The following is a 15,609-nucleotide window of genomic DNA, read 5'->3' on the forward strand; positions in this document are numbered from 1 at the left end:
AATATTAAAAAGCCATTAAAATGCTGTTTTGAAGAATAATCAATGACAAAACTGCATACATTATCACTTCTAAAGCTACATTAAAAATGATGACAACAGCCAACATCTTTTGAGTATCTTGATATTTGTTCTGTTTCAGACAACGCGCTGAAAATTTATAAATGTTACCTCGTGTAACGTTCTCTGTCCCCTCCTTAATAAAGCTCTATGTCATCTCCACTTTGCATTTGTAACACTAGTTTCAACTCCTTGGGAATAATATAGATCTGGGCATATATAACAAGCCAGTGAGGTGAGCCTCCCTCCCAGAAGGCATGAGGATTGAGAACTACTTTCGAGAACTCGTCCTGAGACAAAAAGTCAGGCTCACAGACTTCCGCCCATTAAGAAAGGTCTGGTCAGTGGAAGATGGGAGTAATTCAGTGGTTCCCCAGCTGGGCCTCCGTTACACTCATTTTTGAGTTATATGGAATCAGGATAACTCTTTGAAAGGGGGCTGTAAGAGTGCTTTCATTAAAGTCCTGCACACCGTTAAGACACAAGCAGCACTGCCACAGCACCTGCTAAACGTGTACAATCCTGAGGTTTGGGGGAGGTATTATTTTTTCCTTACAACAAAACATAAAGCAACTTTGTCATCAACTGAAAGGGATCCAGTCTGCTGCTGAGCAGGAGACAGCAGTACCTGGAGGACATGACTGTTCCCAGTGGCACAGGAGTGGTGCCAAGGATCCAGGAATGCCTGGAGAATTCCTGCGGAGTGGGAGAAGCAAGGGGAGTTTCATAAGCTCTCCCCTGAGGATTCTGAGGATAATTGCTGGAACTGAAATTCTGTATAAGCAGGTAGTAGCAAGAATGTGCAAAACTTGCATTATTATGTATTCAAACCATAGACTGATGGATAGAGGGCAATTGTGGGAGTGTGCACTTGTGTACAGATATGGAATTATGTATCCCTACACTATACATACATTTATAATGGGTATCTCTGCAGTGTTGGAATAAAAGTATTATGTTTTTCTTCTCTTTTCTGTATTTTCTAAATTTTCTGCGAAGACTATGTATTACTTTAATAATAAAGTAAATCAACATTTTACAAAGAAATAGAATAGTATAAGCATTCTTTTTTCTATCCAACCGTTCTGTACATATTTGATCTTTTTTTAAATTATGTTTTATTATAGTTGAGATATGTACATATTCAATTTTCCAATTAGACCTAAACTTGATCTCACTTGAAAGAAAACACTGTGCTTATTTTTGTCTCTGTATCATTCAAGTCTGTATGGTTATGTATGATGTATGGTCAAAACAGTTGATACTATCTTTGAATAATAATTATCAGTTTTTAACAAATTAATTATTCAAAGTGAGAAATACAGGCTACTTCCCATTGGAATTTTGGTGGTTTTTGTCTCAGAAAATATTCCCCCACAGATAACAGTATTGTTCATGATGCTGAAATTCACTACCCAACCCATAAAAGCATAGGACAGCTTCAGTCCCATGTTACAGAAACGAACCATCATGAGTACCTACACAGTGAGATTACCCCATTTCCCAGCACCCATTGGGGCTTCTATGGTCTGGCCTAATAGATTCAGCATCCCAAGTGGCCAAAGCTGGTATAGGAGGGGCACTGGTTTTACTGTGAGTTCATGCAAAATTTGGACTTCTTTTTCCTTCCAATGTCATAAAAAGTGCACAAACTTTGCAGTCAAACTTACTTTGGCTCAAATTAGGTCCTCCACTCACTAGTCTGTGTGACGATGGGTAAGATACTTAACCTCTCCGACCCTGCTCTATAAAATGAGAATTTGAACACCTACATTGCAAGGTTTTTGTGAGGACCAAAAATAACACTATATTAAAGGGCTGAGTACAGTAACTGGCATACTGAGGCACTTAATAAATAGTGGCAAAGATAATATGAATAATTATATTAATTATTTCATCAAATTATGGCAATGATAATGAATAATTGTAGTAATAGCACAACTTGCAACTTTCATTTCAAATTATTGGTTGCTTCCAACCACAGTCTCCCTTCTCCCTGACTCCCACAATAAATGGTACATTGTCACAGCTTCTCATCTACTTATTCATTTATTCACTCAGCAAATAATTGATGAGCAGTTTTATAATTTTCCTGAGGGTCTGAGCTGTAGATTTAACAATAATAGAGAAACCTAGAGGAGGAGGTAGGAAGGCGCCTTCATATGTACCCTTCTCCTCTTTCCTCACAAGCTCTGGGATTCCAATTGTCTTCATGGTTTGGCCCCTCCCAACCCCTCTCGTCTCAACCCCAAAAGTTTCTCTCCCCTCTCTCACCTATGCCTCAGACACGCCCAACTATTCTGCTCTCTCCTCTGTCCTGCTGGGTCATCTGGTTTCTGGATGCACGTCCCCAGAGGCACCAGTAGAGGGAACACTTGCATGACCGCTGAGCTTCCAGATCAGGTGGCAGCTGCTTACCTAAAGCACCGGGAGCTCAGCTCTGTGCTCAGTGACGACCTAGATGGGTGGGATGGGGGTGTGGAGGTGGGAGGGAGGTCCAAGAGGGAGGGGATATAGGTATACATACAGCTGATTCACTTCATTGTACAGCAGAAACTAACACAACACTGTAAAGCAATTATACTCCAATAAATAAACAAACAAGGAGAAACACTTTCGCTGTACTGGGATAGGTAAGGGGAAAAAGGGGTCCCATTATGAGAATGCAGGTCTGGGAATGAGATTTGGAGCAGAGGTATCAGCATGTCATGGTACCTTTCCTTGACACTCCAGATATGAAGGCTGCCTTTTCTACAACTGGGGACTCTGTGCCATTTGGAAGCTAGGTCCCCCTCCCTTACAACGACTTGCCACATACCTGTGATCTGCTTGCAGTGGGTTTATCTCTCCTGTCCACTTCCTCGCACCCACCCAGCCCACCCCCCGGATCTCTCTACCTATCAACCTAACTGCTGTTTTAAAACATTTCCCCTAATTCTATTCATTTCTTTAGTTTTAAATTTTTTAATTTACCTTTTAAAATATTAGATCCTACTTTTTTTTTTTTTTTTTTTTTTTTGCGGTATGCGGGCCTCTCACTGCTGTGGCCTCTCCCGGTGCGGAGCACAGGCTCCGGACGCGCAGGCCCAGGAGCCATGGCCCACGGGCCCAGCCGCTCCGTGGCATGTGGGATCCTCCCGGACCGGGGCACGAACCCACGTCCCCTACATCGGCAGGCAGGCTCTCAACCGCTGCGCCACCAGGGAAGCCCTAGATCCTACTTTTAATCCTCAACACCATCAAGTTGTTTCCAGCTTTTCATTTCAATGATATTAATCTTTTATTTTCATTACATTTATTCACTCTTTCTTTAAAGCACATTCTAGTCTTTATATACTATCTTAAGTCTTAACATTTCAACTCTGTATTTTTCTTAATTGGATTTTAAAATCTTTTCCTTTGAACTTCTATTCTCTTTATTTCCTCTGTCTTATTCCATGACCTCATTTCTGCCTTCTCTTTATAATCCTGCTGAATTTTGTCTTTCCCCTCCAGGAGCCCCTTCACTTTTTTTTTTTCTTTTTTGTGTGTATGTGGACTTATGCTATGATGATCAGTCAGAACTATATAGGGGTGAAAGCCATGGGGAGAACCCCTACCACTTCCCAGGAAATTGGAGAGCTTTGTCCAGCCCAGCCCTTGACTCCCAATATGTATCCTCCCAGAATATTCTAGAAATCTCTACATTAGCTGTCTCTGTGTTATTGCTTTCTCCATACAGAAAACACAGTGAATTCACTAGAACACGGATGCTTCCTAATATTTCACACTTTTCATCATCTAGCCCTTACATGAAGAGTTTCAAGTATTAAAAATTATCACCAGCATTATAACCCCTTGATTAGGGCACACTAACAGCTACATGTTGGTAGTTAAGTATATGTGCTTTGAGCCAGGTAGCTTGGGTACAAATTCCAGTTCAACAACTTATTTACCTGTTGCATGATCTCATACCATTTCTTCTTGCCTTCTTAGCCTCAGTTTCCTCACAATTAAAATGGGGTAATAATATTATCTACCTCCTAAATCTGCAGTAAGGATTTGGTGAGATGACATACATAAAGGGTGCCTATCTATGCCAGAGAATTTCCTCAAGAGAAAGCAAAGCCCGAACTCTAAAAATAAAGTATTATCTTCTCACATCAGCCTGGGCTAAAGAAAGAATGGCTAAGTGTTACAATGGTTTTTGGATGCTTACTGCAAAGTATTACAGTCTAGTTTGTGATCAGCTCACCTTTTGTTCTAATGAGCTGGAGTTTCTTATGCTCCATCAAATTAAAATCAAGTCTCAGGTCAAAATGACTGCTAATTTGACCCAGATGCAAGACTGATGATTGCACTTCTAAAAAAGCTCAAATCCAGTGTGTTTCTGTGTTTTATAACTGGACATCTGTAACTACCACAGAACATGGTATATGATAAATCACCTATAAACACTTGTTGAATTAATGAAAAAGTGAATAAATGAATGGTGAAAGGAATCCCTGGGAACTGAATCACCTTGGGAACTGAAGAAAGGACCTCAAGGGACAGTTGGCTTATGAATTTTAAGTACTGTGATAAAACAGAATAAGTGACAACCTTGCTCTTGCTCACCACGGGAATGTGTTTATTCCCAAGGCAACAAAAACTTTGCCTCACTTGGCAAGATGATATTGTTGGACAAATAATATTTAGACTCTCCAAAAGCAAGGCTTAGAGTAAATAAATTAATTAGAAGTAAGCTACCAACCATTTTAATGATCGTGGGGGAGAAGGAACTATGAGGACCAGGACCTGCTTTCTCCTGAGGACAGGATCAGGGGCACTTGAGGAGGGTGGGAAGAGTGGGTGGGCACTAAAGGGGAACTGCCCCACTGCCAGGAGGTGGAGGGCTTTTGATGCACTGTGTTGATTCAGGGTAAGCAGAATATATATATATACATATAAACAAAGATCCTTACTTTTGCTTTTCGGTTTGTAATTCCTCCTCCTGAGCTCTGCACAAGTCCACATTAAGGTTGACGACTTGGTCACAGGATAAATGTGGAGAAATGTAAGTTCCATCTACTTGCAGATCATCAAAGCAAGGCTTCCTGAAGGCATACGAGTCATCACAGCAGTGACCCACGCCAGCATTGATAGGCTCTGCTTCGTGTCTTCTGCATAAAGCTCCAAGAATTAGCTTTGCCTTCCCCAGAAAAGAATTAAAATAAGAGCCATAAGGTTTGTGGTCATTAATATTATTTTTTTATCCATAGAAAAGTATTCTCAAATTCTAGTTTCTGCTAATTTGGCCTGGATTTCACGGTCTGGGAAAGAGCAAGAGTGTCAGGTGAAGCCTGGTTCTCAGCCTTGTCCTCCCTCTTCCTGTCATCCTCAAAGGTCAGTTCCCTTGGACCCGACCTCCCAATTCCTCCCCAGTGTGCAGTTTATAGACCAGTGTTGACTTGAGGCAGGAGTTTCTTATGCTTCATCAAATTAAAATCAAGTCTCAGGTCAACATGACTGCTAATTTGACCCAGATGCAAGACTGATGATTGCACTTCTAGAAAAGCTCAAATACAGTGTGTTTCTGTGTTTTATAACTGGACATCTGTAACTACCACAGAACTTGGTATATGATAAATCACCTATAAACACTTGTTGAATTAATGAAAAAGTGAATAAATGAATGGTGAAAGGAATCCCTGGATTTTATTTCAGTTGTCTCCTTCCATTTTCTTGTCTCCTTCTAGAACAGTCACCTTGCCTTGCTCCCAGGGTGTGTCTGATACTTATCCTGATGCTGTCTGCAAGGCTGCCTTTATTCCACTCTGAGTATAATGACCACACAAATTCCCTGTCACTTATGTATGTGGGGATGAAGTGAGTGAAACCAGTGAGCATCAACATTTATGAATTTATTGAAGTAACCAAAGAGATCACTTAAAAACAAGGTTTTAGGAATAGAAATCAAGAGTTCCCCAAGGAAGGCATGATTAGATAATAAAAATTTATAATAAAATAAAAGGAAAACAGAGCTGGATAATAAAAAATTTTAAATCTGTAACCAAAAGAACTATATTTTATCAGAAAAAAAGACTAACTTAGTATAGAGGAGATGCTCTACCAAGAATATAGGACAAAGAAAGCTGTCACCAAACAAGAATTCAGTAGCGTTAAAATATACCACTTGAGAGAGACCTAGAGATGAGCATCCAGGTCCTGGAGTAATGTTCTCCATTGCTAGGAGGGAATAATTCATATTCCTGGAAGAACTATCCATCAAGACCATCCCTGTCCTTCCTCTGATTCCATTTGCATGAATACCCATATCCTAATTCAACTTCCCAAGTAATGTGATTCAGGGAAAAGTGTAGTCTAGTTATTAGACCCAATTATTCTTGACATTGGGAAGACATTTCTCACTGTAAATGAATACCTGGTATTCTGTCTAATGAAGGTAACACTTGTAAATTTGATGTAAGATAACAGAAAATATAAATATTTGGTCTTTGACCCTGGTTCCTGACACAAAGCTCCTGGTATGCTTATAAATTGCTAAGTGATAAGGGCATTGGGAGAAGCTTTTGTTCTAATGAGATGACTCTGAGTGAGCTCCTGGATGGCTCCTGGATGGAGGATGGTCTCCAGAAAGACCAAGACATGATTAGAAGCTTGGAATTTTTAGCCCCACCCCCATGCTCCAGAGAGGGGAAAGAGGCTGGAAATACAGTTAATAATTGGTCATGTCTATGTGAGGAAGCCTCCATAAAATCCCAATAGTATGGGGTTCAGTGAGCTTTCAGGTGAGTGAACACATCCATGTACTGAGAGGGTGAGACACCCCAACTCCACAGGAAGCTCCTGCACTTGGGACCCTCCCAGGCCTCACCCTATGTACATCTTATCTTGCTGTTCTTCTGCATCTTTTTCATATCCTTCAATAAACTGGTAACTGTGTTTTCCTGAGTTCTGTGAACTGCTCTAGAAAATTAATTGAACCCAAGGAGGGGGTCGTGGAAACCTCCGATTTATAGCTAATCAGTCAGAAGCACAGATGACAACTTGGACTTGTGATTGGCATCTGAAGTGAGGTGGGAGGAGTCTTGTGGAACTGAGCCCTCACCCGTAAGATCTGATGTTATCTCCAAGCAGATAGTGTTAGAATTGAGTTAAAATTGTAGGATTCCCAGTGCTTGCTTTGGGGAAAAAAAAACCCCACGCATCTGGTGTCAGAAGTGTTGTGAGTATGGTAATCGTGTGAGAGTAAAGGAGAAACACAAGAGGAAACTGGGTGGTTTTTTTCCTACACTCTTGATTAGTATGAGTTAGTCTAAAATCAGCAAAATCGCTGTTGTTGACTTGAAAATCCAGGGAATAGACCTTGGGATATGATCCAGGCAAAGGTCTGGTGAATCTGACATCCCCAGTTTTTGCAAAGTGATAGTCTTATCCCTGCTGCTAATCAAAGACAATTGGCATGAACTGACCAGAAATAAATTCTCTTAAGGACAGAATTATTAGGTTCCATTGACAATTCATAGACATGTCCACCAACATGAGACCGGTTGCTGGGGCTTGGAGTTCAGAACTTTTAACAACAGACAAACATGCACTCAAGGATGTGCTTACCGAGTTCTCCATGCAAAAAAACTGTTGCTCATCATTCAGTGGGCAACATTTGGTGGCAGCAGCTGCCATGTTCTTCGTGAATATAACCAACTCCTGAGCAGACAGTTGTGGGGCTTTCTTAGTATAAAGGACTATGAGCCTGAAAGAATAATTTCCTTTTATTCCTGGCAATGGCTATGTGCCCAAAATGAAGAACTCTACAAAGTTTTCCTCAATATCTGACATTGTCTCTGATGTGGGATGAGCAAGTCGTTAGATTGGGTTTAAGTCTATCCCTTTAGTTCTTGACCCAGTGGCTCAATGGCTTACTCAGTATACCTGGAATTCCCTTTCCACTTCACACATTGCTCCACTCTGATCCATCTTCTTTCTACTTATGAAGGATACTGTGATAGCTAATTTGGATGGCTGCAAAATCAGACTCATAGTAAACAGCTTCTGAAATAAATATATGCACAGGCCATTAAAGCATGTATTGGTTGTCTACAACATGTACAAATAGAAGCTACAGCAACCAACGATCAGTAAACATGTCCTACTCTCATGGTCTCACACCCCTACTGGGGGAGATAGAGGAGTACACTCAGTGTCATGAGAGGAATAGAGAATGCTATAGGTGCACACAGAACGACATCTAATCCCATCCCAGGGAGGTCAGGTAGGCTTCCTAGAGGAAATGACATGTGAGCTGAGATCTGACAATAACTAAAAATGAGCCAGGTGAAGGGGAGTGAAAGTAAGAAGGGAGCACTTAGAAAGTCACTGATTGTGATTTTTTTCTTAATTAGGGGGGATTGGGAATTGGAGAGAGGAGAAGGAAGAAAGCTTAACTATAGAATCAGATTTACATTGTTTTTAAGATAATTATGGTTGCTATATAAAGAATGGATTGGAGGTGGGCAAGAGGCGAAGTGAGGGAAGAAAAGTCCACGCCAGTAATTCAAGTGATGGCCTGAACTAGGAGAGTGGTAGTGGGAACTGAGGGATATGGAGAGAGATTTTAATGAGAAAGACTCTGCAGAACTGAATTTGAGGACAACAAAATGTCAGAATCATTTATTGCATTTATATTATAATGAAGTTAGGGGAAGAATTTAGCTATAGCATCCAATGAAATAGTCAACCTAATCCAGTGCTTCTTAAAGTGTGACCCCTGGATTGGCAGCATCCCCTGGGTACTTGTTAGAAGTTCTCATGCCCCACCCCAGATTTACTGAATCAGAAACTCTAGGGGTGGGCTGTGTTTAACAAGTCCTCCAAGTAATTTTGATGCACTCTAAAGTTTGAGAGCCACCAGTCTAATCCTTAAGCTAGGCGTTAGCAATTAAACACAACAGTAAAAAATAATAATAAGCCAAATATTCTAAAACAAGAATAATTTTTTTTGATCCATTATTCTGGACATTTAATTTAAGCTCAATATTATGGGACACTGTATCAAACTGAACTTTTCCCCAATACTCTGCTTCTTTTTTTTTTTTTTGAGTAGAGTTCCCTGTGCTATACAGCAGGTTCTTATTAGTTACCTATTTTATATCTGTTTCAATTTTAAGATCATTTTATCAAAACACACACACACACACACACACACACACACACACTAAACTGTTTGGATTTTTATTGAAATAACATCCACAAACATGTAGTGCCCTCCACCTGGTTTTCTGCATTCAGTTGTATATTTTTTTTGAATTTTTGAATTGTATTTTATTTACTTTTTTATACAGCAGGTTCTTATTAGTTATCCATTTTATACATATTAGTGTATATATGTGTGATGAATTGGGAGATTGGGATTGACATATATACTCTGTTTCTTAATAAACTATTACAGTAAGATCTTAAAGATAACTGAAAATTGGCTTTTCTTTTTTTGGATATCTTAATCTTTGAAATACAATGGGATTTACCAGGCTCTCTGCACACAAAGAGTTACGTGTGCTTCCTCTGACTAAGGTACCTATTTATCTCTCTCTTGATGGTGAAAATACTGTATTTGCTATATTGACCTGACTTGAAACTGACAAAGCAAACCTAGATTAGATCTCTGTTGCAGCCTTGACTCCAGATTGCATGCAAAGCCCCAAACTAAATGTCCAGGTGAAGGGTAGAGGGCTCCTATGGGATTGCGGAAGGGCAGTCAGGGTCAGCTGGCTCCCTGACCTCTGGGCATTGATTGGAATCTGGAAACTGGCCTAAAAAGCAATGTAAAAGCACCCAAGGTTATGTGGACAACTGTCTTATCAAGACAAAGATAGCTAGGTTAATTCTGAACTGAGTTTTTCCTTGGCCTCTGAGATTTTAAGGTTGAAGATAGACTCTTAGCAACTCTCAGCAGCAGGAGTCAACAAAAACTCATGAATAACCATAAATCTGGACAATATCTTGGAAGCATACCTGTCATGGAAGTTACTATCTCCTAATTTCTCATGTAAATCACACTGATTTTTCACATGCTCATGGCTTTCATGAACCACTCTTTGAAACATCTCTTCCTGAAAAATAAAGATAATCAGTGTTTATCTATCGTTGCAACAATATATCTTGAGGTAAGATTGCAAAACCATCTTCTGTAATAGTTTAATGTGACTGTTTTACTAAACCCAGGGTTTTATTTACTTAGCTTGGAAATGTTGAAAAAACGCATTTTGCTGAAACAGGAATGGCCATGTACTTTGTGGAGAAAAAAGTGGGACAGCAAGATTGATATTTAGTTTCCTGTGGTATGAACTCATTTATGGGCTTAAATGGCATATTTCACAAGCATAAAGCTAATCATTCATCAAGCCAAAAAGAGGTCCTTAAAAGTAATTTATAGATCTAAGTTTAATTGATCAGAATGTGGGTGTGTATGCATGCATATTGGTTATTTTTAATAATCCAGCATTTTTATGTAAACAGTACAGATATAGAGATATGGATGTAGGTATAGAAATATAGATACATATTAAGAAGTCATGGTTTAATAAAAACAAGTACCAGACTTGAACATAGTAAAGCACTCCACAAATACACGTTGAAGGGAATCACATGGAATTCTCAGAGCTAAATGAAAGTTCAAAGAATTCTTGAACAGTGCAAATAAAATTCCAGTGGGAAGATACGAGTGACCTTGCAGACTTAGCTCTTTGGTAGGAGCACTGGTTATCTTCTTAAGTAATCAGACCCAGTCCACCTGATCCTAATAAACAGTATTTGTTATAGTAAAAATTTTACCTGATTGGTAAACTGTTTGCCTGGATTTAACACTTAGCCTTGTCCTTACTGCCTGTGTGACATTGGACAAGTCACCTGAACCTTCTGAAACTCAAAACTCTCATCTACAAAATGTAGCTAGTACTTATGCCATTACCTATCTTACCAAGCTGTTGTGAGGATAAAATAGGACACTTGTTGTAAAGCTACTTTGTAAACTCTAAACATCCATGCTCCTATAAGGGGCTATTATCATAATGATGATTGTGGAGTCTACAGGTGATGTTATGAAAGGGTGCTAACCTACGAAAGACTAAGTCGCCTTCATTTAGCCTTCTCTCCGGGAACAGGAAGATGCTAGGTGTACCTGCTTGAGCTCAAACAGGACAAGAAATGCCTTCGTCCTCCATCCCCACCTCTCTATAAATATGTAAGCCACCAATTAGCATAACAAAAGCCGGAACCACCTGGCTCCTGGTAAACTGTGGATAACAGATCATCTGGTCAGAGATTTGTAAGGCAACTGGCTTTTTCCAGGTCAACTACACAACAGGAGCTGCTGAGTGTGAACAGTATGATTTCTGGCCTGAGATAGGGACAGTTCCCAGGCCTGCTTGGTGGAAACCGTCAACCTTCCCCCACCCTAATAGGCTATGCTTTCATGCTACCTGCTACCATGCCAAGCAAACTTTAAAGAGAAGATTGCACAGAGTTGTTTTCATAAAACACAGAATCTATGAGGCAGTGACTCACACAGGAAGTTGCTGCTGTATAATGATGTGGCCTTTGGTTTAGACAGAAATCAAAGATTTTGGGTAGTGCTTGCAATTAGAAAGGACATGCATAATCATCTTACAAAAGTACAGCACTACTAACAGCATTGGACTTTTCCCTATATTTATAATCACTTATGAGAAACAGGTTTAAAAAAAGGAATTTACCCCATGACTATAGCATTCCAGAGGATTTTCTAATTTACAGCATTTTCCCAGTAAGTTTTGATATACTGTATCCACTCTTAAAATCACTGGAACTGCCAACTCTGGATGTCTTCTTGAATATTCATAAAGAAACCTGTAAGCACGTGAAGCATATTAGAAAGTAAACACTAAATTTCTGAAACCATAGTTTTCTTTCAAAAGCCAACTATGACCATGGCATTTATTCAATATTTTAACTGACTTTAGGTATTTGCAAATCTTGGGAGGCTGGCAGGAAAGTTTTATTGGCTATATTTTGAGATAAGGAAACCAAATCAATAAAATTACGTGATTTTTCCAAAGTTACACAGTAGTGAGTGGCAGATTCAAACTTGAACCTAAAACATCCTGATAAGATTTAGTTCCTGGCTCAAGGTCTCCCCTTACTTTTACTAGAAATTCATTTCAAGTGTTTGGGTGAGAACATTTTCTTGATGACTTTGAGGCTAGATTTTATAAATATTACAATTTTTTTTGTAAGACTGTGCTGACTAGGTATTAAATAAGCACCTTCCCCTATTTTCCACATAGGCCTTCAAGCATGAGTTGTCCATAATCTGCACATTCTTCTGGGTTACAAGAAAGAGAAATTTGGACTCTAGAATATTTTCAAAGGAATCATAGAATTGCAGAAGGGACATCTGAAGTGATCTTATCCAACTGCCTCAGTTTATAGTTGGAACCCAAAAGTGTGGGGAAATCAAGTGGCTTGAACTGCATTTCAAAGTTGATGCATGACCAAGCTAGACTGGAACTCAGGTCTCACAACTCAGAGTCTAACGTAATTTCCACTGGGAAGTTGTGCCTATCGACTTTTTCAATACTAAATGCAAGTTTAGGGATAAGTGAGTTCAGGTAGTGACATTTACTTTTATAAGCCAGTGTCAAATGTAATTTCAGAAATATAGCTAAAGTCAATCTACAGAAAACTTTGAGGAAAATTCAAATTCTTATGTTTTGTTAGAATTTAGCTGCTCCAAGTAATACTTCACAAAGTGACTTTGGAACTATTTCAATCATTCAGTAATACTGTCTTAATATTATAATATATTGAAATCAGTTTGCTTTATGCCCAAAATAGTTTGCACTTCTGAATGGACACCAGAGATGTTAGAACTCCATCTCTTTAATCTTGTAATGCCACACTATGGCTTTGATAGTAGGCATTAAATTAATTAGAAGAGCTGGCCAGGCATACCAATCTGAAACCCTTACTTAGGGATGACTCTAAGTCCCTCAGAGCAAAGCTTGCACACACTTGACACTCACTGTGTTTTTTAAAATTCCTATATTAGTTGTCAACATTTAAAAATCAAGAGACTTCCAACTTCTCTCAAAATGCAGTTGATCCAACGACCCAAAGCCTACATTCCCATATGGTAACAAGTAGCTAGAGCCAAATAGTAGCTGAAACCTTGGACTCCACAAGGCATCTCCTCTCAGCCATTTAACCATTCACTCACATCATTGGCTCGCCTCTGTCAACATTCAAGTTTGCAGTCTCTCCCAAAGAATCCATAAATACAATATACCATTACTAAGATTTTACAAAAAGCCATATTACTCTTGTAGGAAGTCATCTTGTTTGTCAGTGAATTGTTTGCATACAAACTGGTCTTCTGTAAACCTGCTAAGTGGCAGGGATGAGAGATCAGGTTTGTCATTTTCTGAGTTGATAATGCATTCCCCTCGGAATGGTTCTGGCAGTTCACAGCATGGAGTGATCTTGCTGGATAGTGTAGCCTGTTTAGAGCAGGTATAGTTCATAAGCTGGCTCTATAAACATAAAAGAGCAGTTATTTTTGATGACTTCATTCTGAACTTATTTCTTTTTATTGTTATTAGTAGAAAACCAGAGAAAAACTTGGCATCTTATATTGCTTTTTCCATGGCAAACTGAGAGACCAAAAAAAGTCATTTATAGTGACTCATTCTAATAAGAAACCTTCTCTATTTGACTTTGCTCAAGTGTCACAAGTTCTTCTAACATCTCTTAAAGAACTTAAAGGGAGACAGACTGTATTATTGTTTTCAAGTTTAGCCCAACAAAATACAAATGAAGAGTTTTATTACTTGCTACTGTTGTTATCGTTCTGGGATCCCAGTTTAGAAAACATTTTGTCTCTGTCATTTTCTACATACATTACTGTAATATTACTATAAAACTTACATATTTACTTATATATACACATACAAAAATAAGTACATGTGTGTATGAACAAGCTAGTCTCTATACTTAAGGAACTCACAATCTAGTTGGAGAGTCAAATAATTAAACAACAATAATAATGCATTATAAACTAACTTGTTAGAGAAATGCATGTATTATATTTTGGAAGGAAAAAGAGAGATTGGCAATCCAGACTGGATAAAGGTCAGATTGAAGATCTTGAATGATTTGAATCTTGAAGGACAAATAGTTAGAAACAAATGGAGAGGAAAAGCATACTAGAATTATCCATCTTTATATATAAAGAGTCTTAGAGGTGAAGAACATGGCATACTTGGGAAATGGTATATAGGACATTTTGAGCTCATTGGGAAAATTTAGTTGCGATTAAGATTAAGGGATCAGGAGAGAAGAAGAATGTACTGAAGTTCTAGATCTGAGAGTGGTAAATTGAAGCTGCATTGTGAGGTCAGGTTGAGACCAATAAGGGAGAGTGTGTACACTAGTTAAGTGGCGAGCCTGCTCTCAGTGGCTTAATAGGATCCAGTCTGTTTCTTTCTCAATAAAGTCCTATTGAGAAGGGGAGGTGTATTGCCTCTGGGCAGTAGTTCTGAGAACCAGGCTGACAGAGGCCCTGTCATCTTCAACCTGTAGATTCTAACATTGACCTCAGATTGGGTGTTTTGGACAGGAGATTTTATAGGCCAGGCCTAGAAATGACATAAATCACTTCTGACTAGGCTCCACCTAGTTGTGAGACTGGAGTAAATGTCATTTTCCAAGAACTCTGTCTTGGAAAAGAACAGTAAATTAAATAGTCCCTTTGCAAAACTAATTACTTAAAGGAGAAAACATATATATATGGGGGGAAAGGAGGTATAACTACGTAATTGATGTTTTTAGTTATCAAATAATAATATTGTCATGTAGAACTGTATATTTCTAAATGAGAAAGTGCTAATGAAGGAGATTTTTTTAAAGTAAAATGTATATTTTAAAACCTGACAAAAATAAGTACAGTTGATTCTCATTATTCACAGTAGTTATAAATACTTAATTCATGAATATTGAATCATCTACCCTAGAGGAAATACAGAACAAGTTTTCTGCAAGTCTCTGGCCACATTTTCATCAACAGATCAAGACGTAACCTTATTTTGTGTATGTTTCTGTTTAAAAACACCTTATTTAATATAGAGTAGCCCCCCTTACCCACAGGGGTTACATTCCAAGACCCCCAGTCAATGCCTGAAACTGCAGATAGTACCAAATATTATATATACTATGCTTGTTCCTGTACATACATACCTATGATAAAGTTTAATTTATAAATTAGGGACAGTAAGAGGTTAACAAAAATAATTTATAATAAAATAGAACAATTATAACAATATACTGTAATAAAAGTTATGTGAATCTGGTCTCTCAAAATACCTTATTGTACAATTTTAATGCCTTTTCCACCTTAACTAAGCACTTATCACGCACTGTGGCCAAAACTTTCACAGTTTGAGGTGTGACAGCAAAACTAACATGAATTTCTTTTTCCTTCTTCACAATTTCACAGATAAAAGATTTGTTCTTACCACTGATCTTAGCAACCTCAGCATA

At 38.6% G+C, this 15,609-nt stretch overlaps 1 protein-coding gene across 1 annotated transcript in view; it reads right to left on the reverse strand.

Moving 5' to 3' along the window:
* LOC307059560 (alpha-fetoprotein-like) overlaps positions 1-15,609 on the reverse strand; it is a gene marked incomplete at both ends in the record, with an annotated part of 38,629 nt that overhangs the window by 9,125 nt on the left and 13,895 nt on the right. The window contains 5 exons of the mRNA XM_079713635.1: positions 5,001-5,227; positions 7,654-7,792; positions 10,051-10,148; positions 11,790-11,922; positions 13,393-13,604. Of these exons, the coding sequence (XP_079569761.1) occupies positions 5,001-5,227; positions 7,654-7,792; positions 10,051-10,148; positions 11,790-11,922; positions 13,393-13,604 (809 nt within the window). The remainder of the gene's footprint in view (positions 1-5,000; positions 5,228-7,653; positions 7,793-10,050; positions 10,149-11,789; positions 11,923-13,392; positions 13,605-15,609) is intronic.

The sequence above is a fragment of the Hyperoodon ampullatus genome (genome assembly GCF_949752795.1).
Source record: "Hyperoodon ampullatus genome assembly, chromosome: 1".
Taxonomy (NCBI): Eukaryota; Metazoa; Chordata; class Mammalia; order Artiodactyla; family Ziphiidae; genus Hyperoodon; species Hyperoodon ampullatus.